Source organism: Scophthalmus maximus, chromosome 4 (genome assembly GCF_022379125.1).
Source record: "Scophthalmus maximus strain ysfricsl-2021 chromosome 4, ASM2237912v1, whole genome shotgun sequence".
NCBI lineage: Eukaryota > Metazoa > Chordata > Actinopteri > Pleuronectiformes > Scophthalmidae > Scophthalmus > Scophthalmus maximus.
In genome coordinates, this window is record NC_061518.1 from 5,729,244 (window position 1) to 5,751,276 (window position 22,033).

A 22,033-nucleotide genomic window follows, 5' to 3' on the forward strand; every position below is an offset into this window, starting at 1 on the left:
TTGCCTCGCCTTGCCTTAATAATTTCAGTATGAAAGAAAAAAGCTAATTTATTATATTTGGTATACTATCTAATATTCATTCGTTTTGCTATTGTATGTATATATGTATATTTATTATTAATAATAACAATAATAATAATAATAATAGTAATAATAATAATAATAATAATAATAATGGACTGAACATCTGACTGATTCATTGAATGAACGCTCACCTGAACGTCGCTTTCATTGTGAAACTAATGACGCGCTGTTACCGTAATGCCTGGTATAGAAACGCAAGACAAAACAACGGGAGTACCGTATTATTTATTTTTTTGACGCGGGGGCTGGCCTGACTGCTGCAGTTCCATCCGGGACGAGGAAGGACCCGCCGCGCCCGACAAACCAAGCAGGGAATGTCCGCTTGTAGGTGCGCTGCCAACCCCAGCAGCATGGGTACATCAATTCTTAAGTGTGAACATGTGTGGTGGCCGCTGATCCCGGAGTAAGACGACTCGCCTGTCTGCGGGATCACGGTGATCCCGCTTGCCGTCCTGTCCCGTCCCGAACGCTTGTCTTGCAGCGGTAGGTAATTGCTAACAGCTCCCGGAGAAACTAGGCAACAGCGAGCTGGGTGTGCGGAGCATCATCTCCCGGGGGAAGGGGAGGCCGGTTGAATATCTTCGGCCTTACACCCGTTGAGTGTTGCGATGTGACAACCATCGCTTATTTGTATACACGTTGTTAACGAGCCCTCCCTGTGCCACCTGCTGAACATGTAGCTTAGCGTCAATTAGCCTGCTAGCATTGACATCTACTAGGGAACAGCCTCTTTAAGCTAACGTTAGCTCGCCGGGCTAGCTGGTCCAGAATCAACTTGATCAATTCAAATCCAACTACGCCTTCCTCACACGCAATATCCACTTCACAAGTTAGTCACTCCACCTCCCGACTGCCACTGTTAACCAGCGCACTGTGTTGTGTTGCCGCCGTTAGCATTTATGGGTTCGGCAAGCTAGCTAGCTAGCTAGCTTCAACGTTATAAGCTATCACCAATCGATCAGAGTTGCATGTCAGATAATATTTATCCCCAAAAATGGTTGAAAATGCACCCCCGAATGTACTCAGTTCCTCCCATATACGGTGTATTACCAGTGCATGGATGAGCCCACTGACTGATAATCGTTTATAAATGTGTTAAAACATGATGTGCTAACATCTACGTTATAGTCTGTTATGCACCATTTATTAAGAGTCTTGAGTGTTGTGTATAGATGCATGACAGATTCATTTTTCCTTGCTAGATTCGGCATGAATACTGATTAGGACGCAGGACCAACTTAGCTGTTAGACATTGTATATGAGGTGTTTGTGAGGAAATCGATTACACGCTTGTAGGGAAAGAAATGAAGTTTCCAAACCAGTCCATAAATGGATGAAACAACATTAGCATCATTTGCTAATGAATGAAACAAACTATTTGTTTGATTGTAAATAATTATAGCTGTTATGTTGGTGTAGATGCATTTTCATTTTTAAGTGCTGTAAGCAATGTGTTTGCTTTCACAGGGAAATAATCAACGTCATAAGCAAGCAAAACATTCACCTGTATCATATTATAAATTAATAGTAAGCACTTTAATATGATGACTGTAATTCGTTAAAGCCTCTATAAAGCCTTGTGTCTAATATGTAATGCACTCTACGGTGAAAGTCACCTGTCGTGTCCGACACACTGTGATGTCCGGCTCAAATTTTCAGGAATACTTAACTAAAAGATTAAAATATAATGCCCAGAAGAACTTTTTTTTCAAATCACACAGGTAAAACTTCAAGTCCTCCTCTGGGGGCTGAATGGAAGTGTCAGCTTTTCACGCAGCCAAAGGCGAAATGCTAAATCTTAACCGAGCTGTGTGCTGATGAGGTTATACAGTATTTACTTTACTTTATTCCTTAGTTAATTCATTGCTTGTGCTATAAAATGTCAAAAGAAGAAAAATATGCTGAGCAAGTTGACAGAGTTTTACAGAGCCCACGGTGATGTCTTGTCCAAACAACCCTCAAATGAATGAAGAACACGCCTATGCCTTTAATATGCCTCTGACATTGCCAGTGAATTAATAATGTAGTGAGGACATGGTTTTGCACTATGTTTTTATATCGATTATTTCAATTAGTCTGCAGTTTTGTTGATGCCTGTCTTGTTTTTGTGTCATCCAGTGTAGATGCCTTGGCTGAGATGAGTGTGAAGGCTTTTGAGCTTGTCCCCGCTGTGGAGCGAGATCTCCTCATGGGCGACAAAGCTCGCATCAATATCGAGTGCATCGAATGCTGTGGAAAGCACTTGTACGTGGGCACCAATGACTGCTTCATCCACCACTTTCTGCTGGACGAGGTCACTTCCGCCAAAGGGAAGCTGAGCTACTCATCCCAGAAGCTGCTGCACAAATACCTGGGCCTCAAAAAGCCCGTTGCCGAACTGCGGGCTGCGTCCGCTTTGGAGCGCCTGATAGTGCTTTGCGATGGAATCGTGTTCCTCGTCGACATGGTGACGTTGGAGACCGTGCCGTCAGCGGCGGGAGGCGGGGCCAAGATCAGAGGCGTGGCAGCCTTTTGCATTAACGAGAACCCGGTGAACGGTGATCCGTTCTGCGTGGAAATGGGCATACTCTCCTCCAAGCGGCGGACAGTGCAGATTTTCATGGTGTACGAGGACAGAGTGCAGCTGGTCAAAGAGGTGGGCACTCCCGAGCAGCCGTGCGCCGTCAGCGTCGATGGTTACTTCTTGTGCTTGGCCCTCGCTACACAATACATGATCCTGAACTACAACACAGGAGCTTCCCAAGACCTCTTCCCTTACAACAGCGAGGAGAGGAGGCCCATCGTGAAGAGGATCGGTCGGGAGGAGTTCCTCTTAGCAGCACCTGGTGGTCTTGGTAAGTCAGGGGGGGGAAAACTGGGCATCCACAGGTCTTGAGAATTAAAAAAAAATTATGTTCAAAAAAGTTCTAAGCTTAATTTGCAAATGTCCTGGATATTTATTTTCTTGCCTTCCATGGACAGTAAGATATAATTTAATACATAAAACTTAATTGGGTAAAAGCCATCCTTCAATTTTCTGCCACTTATCTTGGTCAACATGTAAAGCCATCACTTATATTACAAGGAATTATTGGTATATAACAGCCGGGAAGTTGTGACACAAATTTTATATGAATTTCAATTGTCAATATGTGTACAAACATACTGTCTCTACTGGTTTTCTGTCATTCTTCGACCCGTGTGATAGACGTAAACAATTATATTGAATTGTGTTCTATGTAGTAAAGAACAATTGTTGAATTAATTTGGTGAAACGTCCTGAAATCTGAATTATTCTTGGTGATTTTTCTTAAATCTCACTGGTTACCCATTTCCAATAGTTTTGTTTGCTGAGTGGTTGCAACTAACAGTTATCTTAATGGCTAGCTACAGTATTTTAAATGTTTTAGATTAATGCACAGTATTTATCATGTAGTCGATGACTTATCAAATTCATTGAACAATAACTAATCTCCCCCCTCTCCAGGAATGTTTGCCAACGCAGAAGGGGTTTCTCAGCGGGCTCCAGTCAACTGGTCCGAGAGTGTGATTGGTGCCGCTGTGTGTTTTCCGTACGTGGTGGCCTTGGATGAAAGCTTCATCACCATCCACAGCATGTTGGACCAACAACTGAAACAGACCCTTTCGTTCAGGGATGGACACATTCTGCAAGACTTTGAAGGTATTGTTGCATAATGCTTTCTTAAGGATCTTTTTAAGAAACTGAAAGTGTGCTTTGGGCACCGAACTTAAAAAAATACATATATATATATATACTGTACATATATATATTTATTTTTAAGTAGTGTTTTGCGTGTGTTTGTAGGGAAGGTGATACTGGCTTCCACCAAGGCCGTGTACGTCCTCGTACCTCTGCCACTGGAGAGACAGATCCAAGACTTACTCGCCAGTCACAGAGTGGAGGAGGCGCTCATCCTCACGGAGGGAGCGCAGAGGAATATTCCCAAAGACAAGTTCCAGGTATCAAACCGTAATCGTTGATAATATCATAACTTTGCCCTTGACTAAGATATTTAGCTGTAATGTTGATCTGAATTGCATAATTGACTGTATTTTTTCTGAACTAAAAAAGAACCCAGTTGTCTCATATTGTCACTGTCTGCACATACAGATTTTGCACAAAAGAATCCTCCAGCAGGCCGGTTTCATACAGTTTGGCCAACTTCAATTTCTAGAAGCAAGTGAACACTTCAGGTAAGAGTCTGAGTCAGTGTTTGATCATTTCCCTTATTTGTTTAACAGCTTTGCTTGGTCATGATGACATTAAACAAAACCATTCAAGCACAAGGTTTTCCCAGAAATGTCTTAACGTTCTCCTCATCTCCCCTGCAAATATATTTTAAAGTCATTAATATTCCTGTAGAATTTTAATTTTTCCATTTAATTACTCTAGTTGACTGCTTTTGAACTGTGGATTTGAAATGAAATCACTGTTGGAATAAATTGTAACACCATGATTACCATTCAAGCTAATTGGGTTAACAATTATTTCCCATCTTTCTGTCTGTTCTCTGCCTATTAAATCATTATGACTTTGAGTTTCTTATTTAGGAGTTTTGCCTCTGCACATTCGCAGGACTGTTTAGTTCTCGATCTTTTAGATTACTTTACAACTTCATAATTTCATAGATGCCTCTGTCAAGGAGGTTTGAAAGTTTGGCTATTGAAAAATTAACCTTTGGATTTGTTTTTGGTGTGAATCTGAATCCATTTGAGGAATTATAAAATGTTGGTTTTTTTACATTTCACTGCATATTCTTCTGCCATACTATTCCAAGTATAAAAAAGGAAATAATTAAATTGTCTCCCCCCCCCCCCACAAGCCTCAAATGATACACTCATGAATGAATATTATTCAGCAGTTTTATTGTGATCATATCGTTACATTTTCAGGAAGGGACAGCTGGATGTGCGAGAGCTGATATCTCTCTACCCGCTGCTTCTGCCGACTTCCTCTTCGTTCACGCGCTGCCACCCTCCGCTCCACGAGTTCGCAGATCTCAACCACCTGGCTCAGGGGGACAAGGACAAAGTGCTGCGCTGCAAGAAATTTCTCATCAGTTATTTGGGAGAGGTAAATGGAGCGAACTGATTTGTTTACACTGCTATTTGCAGAGATTAAATTATTACAGGAAGGTTTTTTTATCCTCACACACAGGTACGAAGCACAGAGGTGGCAAACGGTTGCAGGGAGGACGTGGACACGGCCCTGTTGAAGCTCTATGCTGAGCAGGATCACGACAGCCTGCTAGACCTGCTCGCTTCAGACAACGCCTGCCTGCTGGCAGACAGCATCCCATGGCTTGAAAAATATCACAAGTGTGTACAGTATACGGTCCTTTTTATTTTATTGAAGTTAATATATAATTGAAATCAGTGAATTTACAACACACAAATAATCACTTTTATTGTCCGGGGAGCCTTCACCCCACACAACTCAACTTGATAAATGTCATCATCTTTTTGATGTGTGTGTTTGGTTTGACTGCATTATAAAGATTTATTTGAGTAAATTAGATTCAGTTTATTCCTGTCGTATCATGCTCAGAACTGGCAATTTAGAGGAGAAATTGACACTGTCATGGGCTCTGTGGGGATCAGTCTAATTTTCAGTAGTTATTTCAGTCACAAAATTAGTTACTTCCCACAGGGCGACAAGGGTTTCGTTGGGTAAATACTTTTTCTTGCCCCTCGCTTTTAATAGCCACCCGGGTGAAGCTTCACCACTGTGCCCAGTTTAGTTAATCCAGTTAAATTACTTTGAACAGAAATGTAATCTTGAGGGACGGGGCTCTGCTTCATTCATTCCTTCTTCTTTCTGCCACTCAGATATTTTGCACTCGGGCTGCTCTATCATTACAATGGTCAGGATTCAGCAGCACTTCAGGTACGTACACCTGCTAATGACCTATTATCGATTCTCACACATGAATCTGCACCGTAACAAAATGTTAAGGGGAATTTAGCCTTTTTCCTTATTAAATTATTTATTAAATGTGTCTTTGGCAGTTGTGGATTCGCGTAGCGGACGGGGATCTGCAGGACCCAACGAGATCTGACCTTTACGAGTACGTCGTGGACTTTCTCTGCTCCTGCTCCAACCTGGACCTCGTGTGGCAGTATGCAGATTGGGCCTTGCAGAAGGATCCCACCGTAGGTTACCAGCACTTTGAATGGCGTTAAAAAAAAATTTAAACCCCGCTGTCAAAGATTATTTGGCACCAGTCAACCAGCCAAGTTGTTTTTCTGATGTGCATGAAGGGGTAAAGCTATAGTAGTAACCTTGCATTTCTTTTTCTTTTTTTTGTAGATAGGCATCCACATCTTCACTAAGAGGCCTGTCAGTAAGGATTGGCCACAATTAAATTCTGATGATGTCATCAGTTACCTGGGCAAGCACGTCCAGGCGCAGCTGCTGTACTTGGAATACCTGGTGCTGGAGAGAAGGATACAGGTACAATAAAAGAGGATGTTAATGAGAAATGTGGGACCTGGACGACCCTGGTTCTTTTCTTTTTTTATTATGACACAATGTCACACAAATAAGATTAATTGGATTAAATGTTGAAGTGATGACGTTTTGTATCCTAAAGGTCAAAGGTCATCTTCACAGTGACAACAGGTAGAAAAAAGTAGAAAATGCTGTTACAACATTTTTTTTATTGAGAGTAGTTAATACCTGAATATTGCAACATGCAATCAATACAAAAACTGTCTTATTTAGAATATCTGCTTTAAAGAACAGCCATTTTTATGTGTATTTTATATATCTCTATTTTAATCCAAGCGAACTTGATTTAAAAAAAAGAATGTTAAAAAGTTTTTTTTATCTCTTCTTATGATACAGAAAGAGAAGTTCCACACACACCTGGCTGTGTTGTACCTGGAGAGGGTCACGATGCTGCTGTCGCAGTCGCCGATTGACGAGGCGCAGCTCAGCAGTGCGAGAGACCGGCTCCAAGCCCTGCTCAGGGAGTCCAACCTATACCGGGTACAGATTCTTTTAGGTGAGACACATGTCTGAAGATGAAGACACTATTGTACTTTGAAGAAGGATCTTTCTATTTTTGCATAAACGTAAATGATTATTTTATTTTAACCAGCTTGTTCTGAATTTTAATGGATTGTAGCACCACAAGTGTAAATCAGACTGAAGAGCAGTTCTGGGTGATGCTTCAAAGCAAGGTGTTCTTCTAAGGAGTTGACTGATCTCTGTGCAGGTTTGTCCACTGATGTTTTGTTTGTTCCCTTTCTTTTGCTGTCTTTAGGTAAGATGGAGAACTGTGAACAACTGCTGCTTGAGCGCGCAACACTACACGGAAAACTGGAGGAGCACGATAAAGCGCTGCACATTTTGGTGCACAAGCTCAGAGACTTCCGGTCCGCTGAGGCCTTCTGCATATGGGCCTCGTCTTGTCGCGATTCCGCCTACCAACAGCAGCTGTTTCACCTGCTCCTGGGGGTTTATTTAGACGGGAACCGTCCCGGAAAATCCCAGGCGGCGGCAGCGGCGGCAGGAGGTGACAGCGGAGACCTGGAGATGGCAGCAGTGGACCTGCTAAATCGGCACGGCGAGGTGTTCGATGCCGTCCGCGTCCTTCGCATGCTCCCCGAAGGCTGGTCGCTGCAGCTGCTGCGGCCCTTTCTGGGCCGGGCTGTCAGGGCCAGCGTGCACGCCTGCCGCACCTCCCAGATTGCTTTGGGGCTAGCCAACTCAGAAAACCTACAACTGCTGCATGACAGGGTGAGAGACACATACTAAATGCTTATATCAATAACTGATATACTTATTAAATGTGCTGTTATACATGCTCGGGTAAAATAAAATAATGTCCTTTACCGTTTGTTATTCAAGGTGTGAGACGGTTTTAATGTTACAAAGGGTGAACAGCAACAATAACAATAAAAGCAAAGTTTTTATTTTTCTCTCAGTGCCCCTCCAAGAGATAGAACAATCCTGAATAAACCGAATTAATTAACCACGGAAATAGAGCTGCAAAGAAAAGTCATTTAATTAAGTCAAACATTTGCTGATTCCAGTTTCTTAAATGTTGAACTTCATGCTTTGTGTGGTCATGAATAGTAAACTGGGAACAGAGGTTAATGGGCATGTCCTTTTTTTATGCCATTTTATCGACGCAACGTTCAATTGATAATAGAACCAGCAAATTCATTTATAATGAAAAAGGATCATTAGTTGCCGTCATCAACTGAACTTTGACCACGCTTCTGACAGCCATATAAGTGTGTATGATGTAATTAATGACCCCAGTGTAACATTAGCCATCTCAGACATGAGCTCAGGAAAAGGTCAGAAAAAAAATTGGTTTCAGACATTTTCCAGAGTTTGGCTGTTCACATATGAGGAACGCAGCAGGAGATCATCTCAGTCAGAGTTCACACACCAACGGGAACATTTCCAGAACATTGCGTGGCATCTGGGTAGAGCATGCAGGAGGCGGGACATGGTGATAATGCTGCCACAGAAAGCAGCGTTTTTCTTTACAGTCATCAACACACCCAATCCCTCGCCGTGAGATTTCCAGAGATTCTCCTGCCGTATTGTCCCATGGACTCACTCTGACATTTTTTGGGAAATTTCACTAGGGGGCTGGAAAAGTTCGGACTTCAGTGCATGTCTGAAAGCAACGGTCATAGGGTGTTATCTCAGTGTCCGTATCTGCTTCAACTTATTGACACTCTTGTCATATATTTTTTTTATCTTCCAGTTGAAAGAGCGCAAGAAGCCCATCTTTGTGTCCGAAAAGAAGGGATGCCACCTGTGCCACAACACCTTCAGTGAGCCTGATGTGGTGTGTCTGCCGGGTGGAGTGCCCGTCCACACCCAGTGCGTCGCCCAGAGAGTAAGAGACTCTCCCACCAAGAGACTGTTAACTAATAGCACTAACCACACGTGAGACTTCACTCGACCCGTTCAACTGTCACCTGATCTGTGATCGGAGGCGCCAAACTAAAGCAGGACCTGCTGAGGACTGAGGGGGTAAAGGAAACAAAAGAAAAGCACAGAGCACACTTTGCCGTAGTGGAATCTGCTATGGAGTTGATGAGAAATTCAAAGAAAGCTGTTCCTGTGTGTGTGTGTGTGTGTGTGTGTGTGTGTGTGTGTGTGTGTGTGTGTGTGTGTGTGTGTGTGTGTGTGTGTGTGTGTGTGTGTGTGTGTGTGTGTGTGTGTGTGTGTGTGTGTGTGTGTGTGTGTGTGTGTGTGTGTGTGTGATGCAGAGTTACACCACACTCTCAGACTGCGAGTTTTTTAAAGAAGTAAAAAAAAAAAACCCCCACAGCAGTTAAGTCACCGTGCCCTTTTTAAATTCATTCAAACAGAGAATGAATTAAACACTGGCTCCTGTTCAGTTCTGTGACCGTCCTCGTCTTCACTCGTCCACTTTTGAAACCTGACTTGAGAAACTACAGAAACCACCCCGCCCCCACAAAATCTGAATTCTGTTGCAAAATACTTTGAAGCATGAACGGTGTTACCACTCTTATGTTCCTTTTGGGCTAATCATCTCATATTGGTCATGTATTATTAATATTGTCCTGACTTGCTCCTTGAGCATGTTCATGTGTAAAACTCATCAGTGCTGATGGAAAAACAGAGTCTTTAATTGTGCGTCTCTCACTCTAGAGATCTGGTCTCGGTGCTGCTTTATTTTCCCCCTCGGCTGTAATGACAGTGGATGTTATAGTCATGGTGTTTTCCGTTTATGAGTCAGCAATTTGATCTGAGGCTATTAGATTTTGAATGTTCCATTTATTTCGATTATTGTCTGCGGAGCAACAGCGGCGTACAACGCCAAATGGGGCTTTTACATTGCTCCACCAATCACTGGTAAGATGATATTCAATTCAAATATTCAAACTGCACCATCGACCTTCTAAAAACTCGCTCAAATCAGACCAGGGCACTCTGAGAGCGTTGACCTCAGACAGGGCTGAGTGAGTGATCCCGCACCTTCACACTGTTCAACCCAAATCCCCATCTCGCAATGGTGAAGAAAACTTCAAAAACATTCCTGTTTCCCCAATCCCCAAAAATGAAATCACCTGTTACCATGGCCGATACCCGTCTTTGATTTAACAAAATCATGCAAATCAATTCAGAAACTTTTGAGCAATCCTGCTAAAAAAACAACAACAAACAGACAAACAGCGGTATAATCTTGAACGATAATGTCGTCATACATGTGTTAAACGTGGCAACCAAATGACGTCATGCTTTTGTAAGAGTAACTAAATTAGATAAATTGAGAGGGGTCTTCACTGCCCACCTGCCCTCACAGTGTTTGTTCGGCTTGAGTGCCCACAAATGATTTGGATCAAATGAATTTGAATCCTTGCGTCTTTCAATACATAAACAAATGTCCATCCCGGTCAAAATGTCCTGGTGGAAAGCTTGAATCATTTGTAGTAAAGGAGGTAGAATAAACATTGTCAATCAGTATCTCTGAGTTATTATTTTTTAACAGCTTACGTTTTTTGTTTAAGCAGTAAAAAAACGAGTGCCCACTAGATGGCAGTAATGCATAATGTTTTTTTAAAACATGAATGGACCTCAGGTGCATTATGGAAATGACTCTTTACTTTTATTCTTTTTTGAATGATTTTATTATCCTGTTTGAAAGAAACATCATGTTCCATCTCTTCCACAATCCATTCACACACACACACACGCACATGCACACACACTGGTCTTGGTTAAAGGGAAATGCTTTGGAAAGTCATTTGAACTATGCTATTAAAACATTTCCCTTGAAATTATGAAAAATTGCAAATCGCAGCATTGGTGTGAAAGTTGAGCGCTTCATGTGGACGAGGATGCATTTCTTCCACATTCCAACGAAAGTAGTGAATGAAAACTGCGAAGGCGAAACCTTTATCATCCACGGCGTCGAGAACATACAGCTTGATACACCTCCGCTTTCATAACTGTCTCCTTGCAGAGTGCCGGAGTTATGGCTTTGACCTTTTAGTCCCGACACCTCTCACAGGAATGGAGGTCGGCTCCTGTTCTGTCAAAATGAAGCCCTGAAATTCTTTACAGACTTGTCATCACAAAGCGCTGCTTTGTCTTTTTAGTGCTTTCCGAGTGTCGCGTACGTGTCGGATAACGATAAAGTGCTGGTTTCTCCCCCGGGCGGACGTCACTAATGGCAAAAGCTGCATAATGTGTCCGCGTCGCTACATTGTGAGAGCAGTCAAAATCAGGGACGTGTTTACTCAATGTCTCCTGGAGGTGATCCTTTTTTGTTAAAATAAAAAATGTCCCAACTGTGTCAACTTGACTTTGAAAAACTGTGTTCTCCACAGTGGCAGAAGACGCATGAGTTTCATAACGGAGGAATGAGAAGATGAAAAAAAAAAACCTGAATAATGTGTTTTTCTTTTTTTTTCTTTTGGCCTAGAAACGTGCCACTCTGTCCCACTGGAGATGCTCGTACAGTAACAAAAAAAGACACAAGGACAGTTTCAACTCCTCGGAAACAAATCCTTACTCACTACACACTTCAAACTCTACAAGAAGTTCATCAGAATTAGTTTATGAAAGTTTTCCGAAATCAATCCTACCATTACTCTCAAAAATTAGGCCAAGCACATCACTGTTGTGGGTGTACTCATTTCTCTGGTGCCTGTGCTGTTGATTGCTATAGCTTCCTGTATCTGTGAAAACATTTCTACAGGGGACTATTTTTATATCATGGAGATCTGAATGTCGTAGATTCTTTAGGGTTGACTCGCTTTTCCATGTCTGAAATGCACAGCATCTCTCTGTCCAAACAATTTAAGTGTAGCTTGCTTCAAAGTCCTCCTAAACAATGACTTCACGTAATAATAATTACAAAAAACAAAACAGCACAGTTCTGTGGAAGAAAAACAAAAGCTATTGTATTTTGTAAATGTATGTATACTGGTATGTATATACTGCATTTGTACTTGTTTGTTGCTTTCTTAATCAAAGCCAATGTGGATGGAGTGTACAAACTGTAAATCCGTCCCATTTTAATAAACATGAAAAACGTATGTCCTCTCACAGAGTCTCAATTTCACACCTATAAGTAGATCCACTGTATGCTGGGGCGTGAGAATTGTTGTGTTGTGTCTTTTATTATAATAATAATTAATTAATAATAAAAACTTCGTTTCTATAACAAGGTTACAACGTGCTTTAAAACACACATGAATAAAACTGCACAGAACAAAACAAAAATAAAAAACATTACATTACATAAAATTAAAAGACCAGATATTATTCAGGCATTAAAAGGCTTTCCTATAAGAATATGCTTTAAGGAAGGACATTACTAACATTACTCCAAATGTATTCGTTGAATCTGGTTTTCCTGTCCCACGAAGCAGAGAAGTGGGAAGATGCTGACCACCAAATTAACTATCTGTAAATTTCAATAATTTTTAGTGTATGCATGTTTGTCCTTTGTCAAATATCTGTTTTATGGATTGTACGATCATATCTTTAATGAAGTGTAAATGTGGGAATTTGAATGAAATCAAATTACTACTAACTTCCTGCAGAGTGAAACAACCGCCCCCTGCCGGCGGCTGGTCGTAACTGCAGTCCAGCCCGCTCTGCTCGACACAACCAACACAACAACAACAACAACAACGCCATCTTTCTTGTAGCCGACGGACGAACCACCGGAGCGGCAGGAGTTGTGAAGTGAAACTGGATCAGAGGCTCGGTACGAGAGACGACTCGGAGAGGCCTCGCCCCCCGTCAGCCAGTCGCCGCTGTCCGCAGACCTCCCGACGCACGGCGCCGTCCTATGGTCCAATGAGTTTGATCGGTCGAGCAGCTCGAACGCAGTTTTCCTCTTGTGTCGGTCCCGGTTGACGTTGAGCGACGTCGAGTTTTTTTTCCTTCTTCCATCCTGACGAACATCCGACGAGGGCAACAGACAGGTAGGAGGAACAGGACTGGGGGGTAACTTCCAAGAGATTATGCGTCTAAATATAAAGTATGTTTCCACTTATAACTTCACTTCTTGTCAGCTAAGTAGTTAGCTAAGTAGCTAGGCTTGGTTCGGCTAAGCTAACATCTCGTCGCGGTGGGTTCGCGTCGCCCACACTGCGACACTGAATGTGCAAACGTGCGCAATTTTTTAAAGGGTAAATTGCTTTGCGGGCAAGAAGCTCTTAACTTTGTTTTGGTCAGAAAGTTGTGTTGCGCTGAGGCAGAGGGAGGCGTGTCCTCCCAGTGCGGTGACTGCCATCATCAGGTCGGCACAGGAAACAATCACAGCTGAGTGGTATGAACACCTGGCTAACCTATGAACAGCTAACTTATGAACTAGCTAACCTATGAACTAGCTAAATTATGAACTAGCTAACTTATGAACTAGCTAACCTATGAACTAGCTAACTTATGAACTAGCTAACCTATGAACTAGCTAAATTATGAACTAGCTAACCTATGAACTAGCTAACTTATGAACTAGCTAACATATGAACTAGCTAACTTATGAACTAGCTAACCTATGAACTAGCTTACATATGAACTAGCAAACTTACGAACTAGATACACTGAACTAGCTAACTTGCCAACTAGCTAACCCACGAACTAGCTAGCTTATGAACTAGCTAACCTATGAGCTCAAAAACCCAAGAACTAGCTAATCCATGAACTAGCTTAATTGTGATCTAGCTAACTTATGATCTAGCTAACCTATGAACTATTTAACTTATGAACTAGCTAACCTATTAACTAGCTAGTGTTGAACAGGAGGAGGTTAGCCCTTTTCTGTGCAGCTTTGCATGTTATTCGCACACCTGTCAGGTGTATCTGTGCACCGCAGTAATCAGACGACCACCTTCCTGCATGCATCACAATGAGAAATCTAATATTTTCTGGGGCTGGTATTGTAATAAAGGTGCAATGGTATTGATACTAATACCAATACTTATAAAATAAAACAAAAAAATCAGAAAACTGTCTAATTCAAACTGAGGCAAAGTATTATACACAAAAAGCAGAGACGGAAAAGGAATAATTTAACATAGAATAAGTTTTTCAATTTAATTTACCTTCACAAGCTATTCCAAGTGGCTGGAGTAGAAGCCTTGTGCCCCATCTGTGTCCACACACTGGGGACGGACCAGGGACAGACACAGTTTTCCTGTGATCCAAGGTGTTTATGACAGGAGGATGAACTCTGTGGAATAAGTTTGCAGAAGAAGATACAAGGGAAGTTTGCCAAGATTGGCTTTATAAAAGTAAAGAAATAAAATAATGCCAGCCAACTGTACCGTACCGTACAGAACACAACGATGAGGTAGTGGTTTTAAGTAAGGGACCAGTCTTAATACACTGTGATAAAAAAAAAGAAATGAAGACGCTGTGCACTGGTGCTTTCATGTGTAACAAAGAACTGGTGGCAGCCTTTTTCCTGGCTCGCAAACATATACAGGACCTGTGTCTGAAGTTAAAAAGTAAAACCCTTAACTCCAGTCATACTTTCTTTACAATGCTTTCAACATGCTGGTCAATAGAAAGACAGTCATCAAAGTACAAGACATCCATAACAGACAACAGCAACCTTTTTCTTCCTGAGTTGGATGGGAATATCAGATATTGGTACTGGCTTTGAAAAATAAACACAATGGTGCATCTCAGTCCCTGTTTCAGACGTCACTGTGGGAGAAATTTGACGTCTAATATTATGATTGTTTAGCACTTTATGAATGTATTGTACCCATAGATTATGTAGAGACTAGGTTTTCATATGGCAACACTGTTGTGCCTTAATAATAAATAGATAAGTCATCAGCGAGATTTTAAAGTCTGTTAATTATCATCAATTTCATCATTTCCTAGTGACAGTGACACAAATATTTGGAGTTCCGGCTATATTCCATTACATAACGTTGTGAAATTGTTTTATTTATTTTATAAAATTTTATTTATCCGTAACTGATAATGACAATACTGTAGTAGCAGTTCTAGAAGAAGAAGAAGCCCTGCAATAATGGTGGTGCTACTCAAGAGCTTCACTTGTCCCAGACCATCTGGATTCTGTTGACTCCTCGTTTTTTTTTTACCCAGGATGAAACGAGTTCTCCAAGGGAACGAGCAGGAGGACGGAGGTGGCACCAGCGGCGGCAGCTCTCGGGAGACTCTTAAACGACCCTGCAAGCAGAGGAGGGCGACAGATTTGGAGGAGGAGGAGGAGGAGGAGGGCGCCCGCTGGGAGTGTCTGCCTCAGGAGATCCTGCTCCACATCTTCCAGTACCTGCCCCTGCTGGACAGGGCCTACGCCTCTCAGGTACCCACTTGTTCCTCATCCTGGTGCTTTTTAATAAGTCACTCTGATGTGTTGATTTTGTTTCACATTGCTGAAATAACGAGGCAGGCTGCACATAAAAAGAAATGTCATTATTGATGCAAAATCGATGTATTCCACCAGAGGCACTGCCGAGCACATCCCGCATAGAGCATTGTCATTGTGGAGATTCAGGAAAAACTTACTCACCGCCTCCGTAGCTACAAAGTTGCCATTCATTACAATGGATTTGACCCAGAATACACCTACACAATACTTTTCACATAACATTGACATTAAAGTATCTCAACTGTGGCTGAGATGTTCAGATTTTCTGTCCATTCAGCTTGTATTTTCCACATTTATCTGATGATGTTGAACATAAAATGGCATAACTAGGAGTTTTTACATGACTACCACCACCTTGTATGCTTGTAAGTATGAAAATAAGGGAGAAAGCACAAACTTTAATAAATTGTTCTCCAATAAACGCTGCAAACACTAAGTAGCTGCTTCGAGCACAAACATATTGTGAAACTCTGTAATGATCCAGCTCCCATTCAAGAGAAAAGGAATCAATGAAGCAAGAATTACACTCGTTCACATTAAAATGGTTGAATATACCAAAATATATACATGTATGTGTTTTGGGTGCATTTTTAGGGGTATTCGTTATGCGTCTATATACACCCAATCTCTTTGATGATGTGTTTGCCACATGTTTACTTCATATCACGCTCTGACTCAGAAACACTGTAACATGGAGGCCAATTCTCATGACGGGTCTCATGATTCAAAAGCAACGCATCAGGGTAAACTAAAGGTTTCGGCTCTCCGCTGGGAGTTTGCATTTTTTTCTGCTTGTCTCTGGTTTTTCAAAAAATGCTCATTGCAAATTATACTTGTTGTACAAACAGTAATCAGTTTGCTACTAGCACGTGAGTTTGTTGCTGATTTCAGCCGAATGCAATATAAAGACATGAAATTCAATCCAGCTTTTGTTTTGAATAACCAAACAATGCTTCCCACGCAAAATCAAAGAGGGATTTTTTTTCCTAAAAGAAACAGATCAACTGGTGTAGATTTTGATTGATTGATTTATTTATTTTTATTGATGTCGCCGCAGGTGTGTCGAAGCTGGAACCAGACTTTTCACATGCCAGAGTTGTGGCGGTGCTTTGAGTTTGAGTTAAACCAGCCAGCCAGCTCCTACCTGAAGGCCACACACCCAGACCTCATTAAACAGATAATCAAAAGGCACTCCAACCACCTGCAGTACGTCAGCTTCAAGGTATGAACTGGAGCGTGTGGCTGCGTCGGTTAAAGTGATGAAGTGTGCGGTGAAGTGAACTCTTACGTTCTGTTCAAAATTAAAGTGGGACTGGGTTTTTTAATTTTCTTTCTCTCACCGTACCGTTAAGGTGGACAGCAGCAGAGAGTCGGCGGAGGCCGCATGCGACATCCTCTCTCAGCTTGTGAACTGCTCTCTGAAAACGCTGGGGCTCATCTCCACGGCCAGGCCCAGTTTCATGGAGCTGCCCAAAGTGAGCAGCAGCAAGATAATTCATCTCCGTGCATCTACGGGCAAAGTTTAGAGCAGTAACACACACTGCTGCGGGGAAACAAGTCACCGGTTTCAAAGCCATGATGTCTGATGATCTGTCTCGAAAGTGCAGCTGGCCTGATTAATGCCAAGCGCCTGTGAGAGGAGGTCTATAATTTAACATCTCCCAGTTGTCAGCTGAAAACATTGCACTCGCCAATCTTGGCTTCCTGTTTGGTTGGTATCTTATACTTTACAAAACCCAAAGATGCACTTAATGTATCCACGATAGTGATGTGAAAGACATTTCTACCAACTGCAGAGGGAAGTAATAGAAATGTGAAGTGGGATTTAAATGGTGGTCGCTAGATACGTCCTCCATGTCACATTGTAGATGTAGGAAGCAAATGATTAACTAAATGTTAATGTGAACCCTGTTTGCACAGTCTCACTTCATCTCAGCGCTGACGGTGGTTTTCGTCAACTCCAAATCCCTCTCCTCCCTGAAGATTGACGACACGCCCGTGGACGACCCCTCGCTCAAGGTCCTGGTGGCCAATAACCGAGACACTCTCAAACTGCTGAAAATGAGCAGTTGCCCTCATGTTTCACCTGCAGGTAGTCGACAAGTAGAAGGACTAATAAATATTGTGGAAGATAGTGTTTAAAATCGACTAAATGTGACCATATAAACATGCCAGTTCATAACAAATCAGCTCTCAGCTCAGCTCTAAACTGTGTCGATCTATAGCCTCCTAATTTTCTTTTCTCTCTGACCCAGGCATCCTGTGTGTGGCTGACCAATGCCATGGCTTGAGAGAACTCGCTCTCAACTACCACTTGCTGAGTGACGAACTTCTTATCGCGCTGTCGTCGGAGAAACACGTTCACCTTGAGCACCTCCGCATTGACGTGGTCAGTGAGAACCCTGGCCAGCAGTTCCACAACATCAAGAAGAGCAGCTGGGACGCCATGGTGCGCCACTCTCCGAAATTTAATCTGGTCATGTACTTCTTCCTCTACGAGGACGAGTTCGGCCCTTTCTTCCGTGACGAAATCCCTGTCACGCATCTGTATTTCGGCCGCTCCGTGAGCAAAGACGTGCTGGGCCGCGTCGGGCTCACCTGCCCGCGTCTGGTCGAGCTCGTCGTGTGCGCCAACGGGCTGCGGCCGCTGGACGAGGAGCTGATCCGCATCGCCCAACGCTGCACACAGCTGTCGGCCATCGGCCTTGGGGAGTGCGAGGTGTCCTGCAGCGCCTTCGTGGAGTTTGTCAAGATGTGTGGCGACAGACTGACGCAGCTGTCCATCATGGAGGAAGTACTGGTCCCAGACCACCGCTATGGGCTGGATGACATCCACTGGGAGGTGTCAAAGCACTTGGGTCGTGTCTGGTTCCCAGACATGATGCCAACCTGGTAAAATGTGTGTCTCCCAGTCTTTCTCCTGCTTTTGAGAAAGGTCTTTAACACCATATTCTTTTCCTGCCCGAAGTACATGAAGATTTTACATATCTTTTAGTCTTGATCTGATAAAACATATGTTCATTGATTTCAACTCTACCTTGTCGTTCCCTTGTATAACTTGTTGATATTTATATGTATATTTATCTTGTCACTCATTTAGCACCTTGTTCTCTCAGCCATTTTTCAGGGTCTGTGAAACCTGGCAAATTTGTTTATGTACAGTGTTTTGGGAGTATTCAGGGGTGACACTTTTCCATGGGAAATTAACAGGAATTACTGGGAATGAATGAGAAATGATTTGAATCTACACAGGTTGTAATTACTTCATCATGTGTAGACAGATTTATTTTTTAACACGGTGAGCTGGCATACGTACAAATCCCTCTAATAGAGATCTGAAACTGAGTTTGATTTCAGTTGAGTAGCTTGACATGCATAATCAATAGATTTGTCATCATCACGCATTGCATAATGTCTTTCAGGTCAGGCAGTCTCCACTTGTAATGGGGAAAAAATGAGCAGTACATTAACCGGGGATCACTATTATAAATCCAATATGCTTTTGTTGATATTCAGTTAAGATTCAAAATTACCAACTTTCACTGTCGTGTAAGGTTTTTTGAATTGTCTCCTTCCCCCCCCGACACATCCTAAGTAGTGAGGCATTGTGACTGTACCAGAATCAGAAACATTTAATTTTAAAGGGATGGTCACCGTGTGTATGAAACTCTTTATAGAGATGGTCGATCACGTGACTACATTCAGGTGGGCAACAGCATATAGAGGTTCCACGTTGAAGCCGTATGTTTTTGTTTGGTTGTGGTCTCCATGTGTGTGCGTCATTGTTTATCTTCTTGTCTTTGATTTTGTTTCTGAGTTACTGCTTCTCATTCAGCAGTACAACAGAACTGTCTCTATCAATCCTCCGATTTGAAATATATATATATATATATGTTTGAGCATATTTTTGTAGCTATATTTCTGCGTTACCTGACACGTTTCTATATGTTAATTGTACATATCAGTGTCAAATTGCAAAAACAAGCAGGGAGGAAGAATTTTTAATCGTCAACGTTATATATATATATATATATATATATATATATATATATATATATATATCTGTACATTTACAGAATCCTACTGATCCACTTTGACTCTAATGAATGGCACAAGACGAGCTACAATGTCATTAGGGCGTGAAATTGACGGGTAAATTTTGGCAGTGGTCAGTAAATCTGCCAAATGGAAAAATGAAATCATCAGTTGGCAGCACTAAAATGGAAATCTTCTGGGAAAAGGGTTGAATCTTACATGCGTGACAGCACATTCATTGCTAATAGTCTATGCAGTCTTTAGTCCCGCCTAAGAAAGATATATTCTGCTTTAGCATTTGCAAAATAAGAGGTAAATGTACTTAAAGCTGCAAACTAAAGGGTCTCTCTGCTGGGAACTCGGAAAAAATGATCGACAGGTCTTTAAAAATCAGATTCATCATTGTTTACTTGTGATGTTTGCGAACGGCAGAGAAAGGACTTTATGTTTAATAATGATTCAATTGACAAACACAGATATATCGTAACAAAACACGACCAGTCCAGGTCTGCACAATTATGACCAGGGTTCGGATCGGGTTACTTGTAAATGTAGCCAGTTATTGCATAAAAAATGCGATAAATTTCTTGTAATTGAGTAATCGTATACATTGGGTTACAAAAGATATTCGTAATCTGAATAGTTTTTGTTACTTCAAACAAAGTAAGCATTGAACCTTTTTCTAAAAATGGATACAGCCACAAATTTGGAGTCTTAACAAAAAATGTTTTCTCTTGAAACAAATCTTAAAACATTTTAGCATATTCAGCATTTACATGTTTAGCTAATGAGATAAGCGACAGTTGCAGATGAAAATGAGCACTGCAGCGACAATGGTTAAAACGGAATTCAAGCTAAACCCCGCCCACCGTTAGTCTGCAACATTAGCTATCTGAGGAGGAAACTTACGTTGAAGTGGAATTTCAGTTCTTTGCAGATGACAACTGTATTTTGGACTTGCACAAATTGGACCCAGATGTTCTTGTGTTGGAACATTTAAGCATTTAAAGTGATGGTGATTTTGCCACGAGTGGAAAGCTAATTTGGAGGAACAGCTTCGGCTTGAACCTTCGATCTAGACTCAACACTCTTTTTTTTCTTTCCGTCGCTCGTCAATGAATGTAGCGCACTTGCGATTTTCGTTAACCGTGAGCATTGTCATGAAAACAATGTTCAGGATAATGTTTTTAAAATGTTATAAAAATGTCATGTGGTATTTGACAGTTTGTAAAGTGCAATCTGGGTTGATTTTTTTTTTTGAATCTGGTTATTTAAACCTGATTACATGTAATCTGTTACTGCCTAACCCTGAATATGACTTAATACTGTGTTCTTTGCAACAAGTTTCTCAAGATGTTTTAAGATAAGAACATATTTTGCTCAACTTCAATTGATGGTGGTACTTTAGATTTTGTCCTATTTCATATTTAGCTGTTGCATAAAAAAACAGTAAGCGTCTTACGGAAAGTAAATGTGAAAACTGGGATTTTTTTAATGGGGGGTAATCGTGCAGCCCGGGGGACAGGACTGTGTGGCAGCTGAATGTTGTTATAAATTAATGAATGTTTAGGAGGAATGTTTAAGAATGAAATATTCTATGTCCTGCAATAGGGTGAAAGAATAAAAGTTGGAACATGTCTTAAGATCTCGGACCGTGCAATGACAAGAGACCTGTAAATAACAATTTTCTGTTAAAATACATTATTGTTTAACTGGGTTGAAATGTTTTGTGTATTTTGTTTGAAAATGTTAACTGGAAAAAAATATATATTTCTTCATTTGTCACCCTTTAATAGGGACACATGATGATTATGTCTTGCTTTTATGTTTCTGAAGGTCAACAAGGCCTGTCAAAGGACAACGTGCCATTTGCTGGTTAACATTCACTGCATTTTTAGTCCAGTGCTTAAAGATGATCATTGTGATGTTGACCTATAGCCCGAGTAGTGGCTGCAGTATTTTTTTATAGTGTGCATTGACGGAGTGTTGTTTTCATTTTAGCTAAACAAGGCTGCAATTGTACTGGGATTTATTGGAAGGTAAACCTCTTCTACTTTCCCTAAAGAGATGTAATATGAAGTGAAGTTCATAGCCACATTAAAAATGCTTGGTTGGATATGTTGTCCATGTCTTAACTATGACTACGACACTGTTGCTTTGATTAGCTTTTTTTTTTTCTTCACTTGTCATCAGAGAGCTGAGCTGAGTTTGACCTTTTTGACCTCTATAAGATGCATCTCAAGTTAAGCAAGAAAGCATTTGGTAACACAGTCACGCAAACTACTGTTGGGGGGGTGGGGGTGGCAAATATTAAATTAGTAATCATAAATTAATTATGCCTCGACACCCTCAGTGAAGTGTTCCCACATTAAACTTTAATTCAGATCAGCGTATTTGTGATAAGGATTAATGTCTCGTGTTAACACAAGAGACAACAGAAGTATTAGTCTTGTCCACAGCCCTGCCAGTGGCGAATTATTATTTTTATTCTATTTTTTCAGTAATAATTTAATATTTTACACAACGTTATTATCAAAATGACAGTGTCCCCT

The 22,033-nt window shown here is 41.4% G+C and overlaps 2 protein-coding genes across 4 annotated transcripts; both read left to right on the forward strand.

The window, feature by feature from the left end:
* The first annotated feature begins 321 nt into the window (after positions 1-321).
* Positions 322-12,123, forward strand: tgfbrap1 (transforming growth factor, beta receptor associated protein 1). Of its 3 annotated transcripts, none has more exons than XM_035629412.2 (14): positions 322-567; positions 2,203-2,918; positions 3,551-3,745; positions 3,890-4,044; positions 4,196-4,278; positions 4,978-5,158; positions 5,243-5,403; positions 5,914-5,971; positions 6,094-6,237; positions 6,395-6,538; positions 6,932-7,091; positions 7,353-7,828; positions 8,814-8,948; positions 11,508-12,123. In XM_035629412.2, the coding sequence occupies exons 2-14, from the start codon at positions 2,222-2,224 to the stop codon at positions 11,742-11,744; spliced, it is 2,826 nt and encodes a 941-aa protein (XP_035485305.1). In that variant the 5' UTR covers positions 322-567; positions 2,203-2,221; the 3' UTR covers positions 11,745-12,123. The 3 variants fall into 3 exon arrangements, with proteins under 3 accessions (XP_035485305.1, XP_035485306.1, XP_035485307.1); XM_035629413.2 differs by having other exon boundaries at positions 2,208-2,918; XM_035629414.2 differs by lacking the exon at positions 11,508-12,123 and having other exon boundaries at positions 8,814-11,378.
* Positions 12,124-12,689: 566 nt separating this feature from the next.
* Positions 12,690-21,597, forward strand: LOC118302902 (F-box/LRR-repeat protein 3-like). The gene is made up of 6 exons (XM_035629416.2): positions 12,690-13,020; positions 15,161-15,380; positions 16,504-16,668; positions 16,799-16,921; positions 17,367-17,538; positions 17,702-21,597. The coding sequence occupies exons 2-6, from the start codon at positions 15,162-15,164 to the stop codon at positions 18,340-18,342; spliced, it is 1,320 nt and encodes a 439-aa protein (XP_035485309.1). The 5' UTR covers positions 12,690-13,020; position 15,161; the 3' UTR covers positions 18,343-21,597.
* The last annotated feature ends 436 nt before the right edge of the window (positions 21,598-22,033 follow it).

Coding starts and splice junctions, on each gene's coding strand:
- LOC118302902 (XM_035629416.2), top strand. CDS start 15,162: ATGAAACGAGTTCTCCAAGGGAACGAGCAGGAGGACGGAGGTGGCACC. Junction 15,381..16,503: donor ACAGGGCCTACGCCTCTCAG/GTACCCACTTGT, acceptor ATGTCGCCGCAG/GTGTGTCGAAGCTGGAACCA. Junction 16,922..17,366: donor GTTTCATGGAGCTGCCCAAA/GTGAGCAGCAGC, acceptor CTGTTTGCACAG/TCTCACTTCATCTCAGCGCT.
- tgfbrap1 (XM_035629412.2), top strand. CDS start 2,222: ATGAGTGTGAAGGCTTTTGAGCTTGTCCCCGCTGTGGAGCGAGATCTC. Junction 5,404..5,913: donor TGGCTTGAAAAATATCACAA/GTGTGTACAGTA, acceptor TCTGCCACTCAG/ATATTTTGCACTCGGGCTGC. Junction 8,949..11,507: donor CCCAGTGCGTCGCCCAGAGA/GTAAGAGACTCT, acceptor CTTTTGGCCTAG/AAACGTGCCACTCTGTCCCA.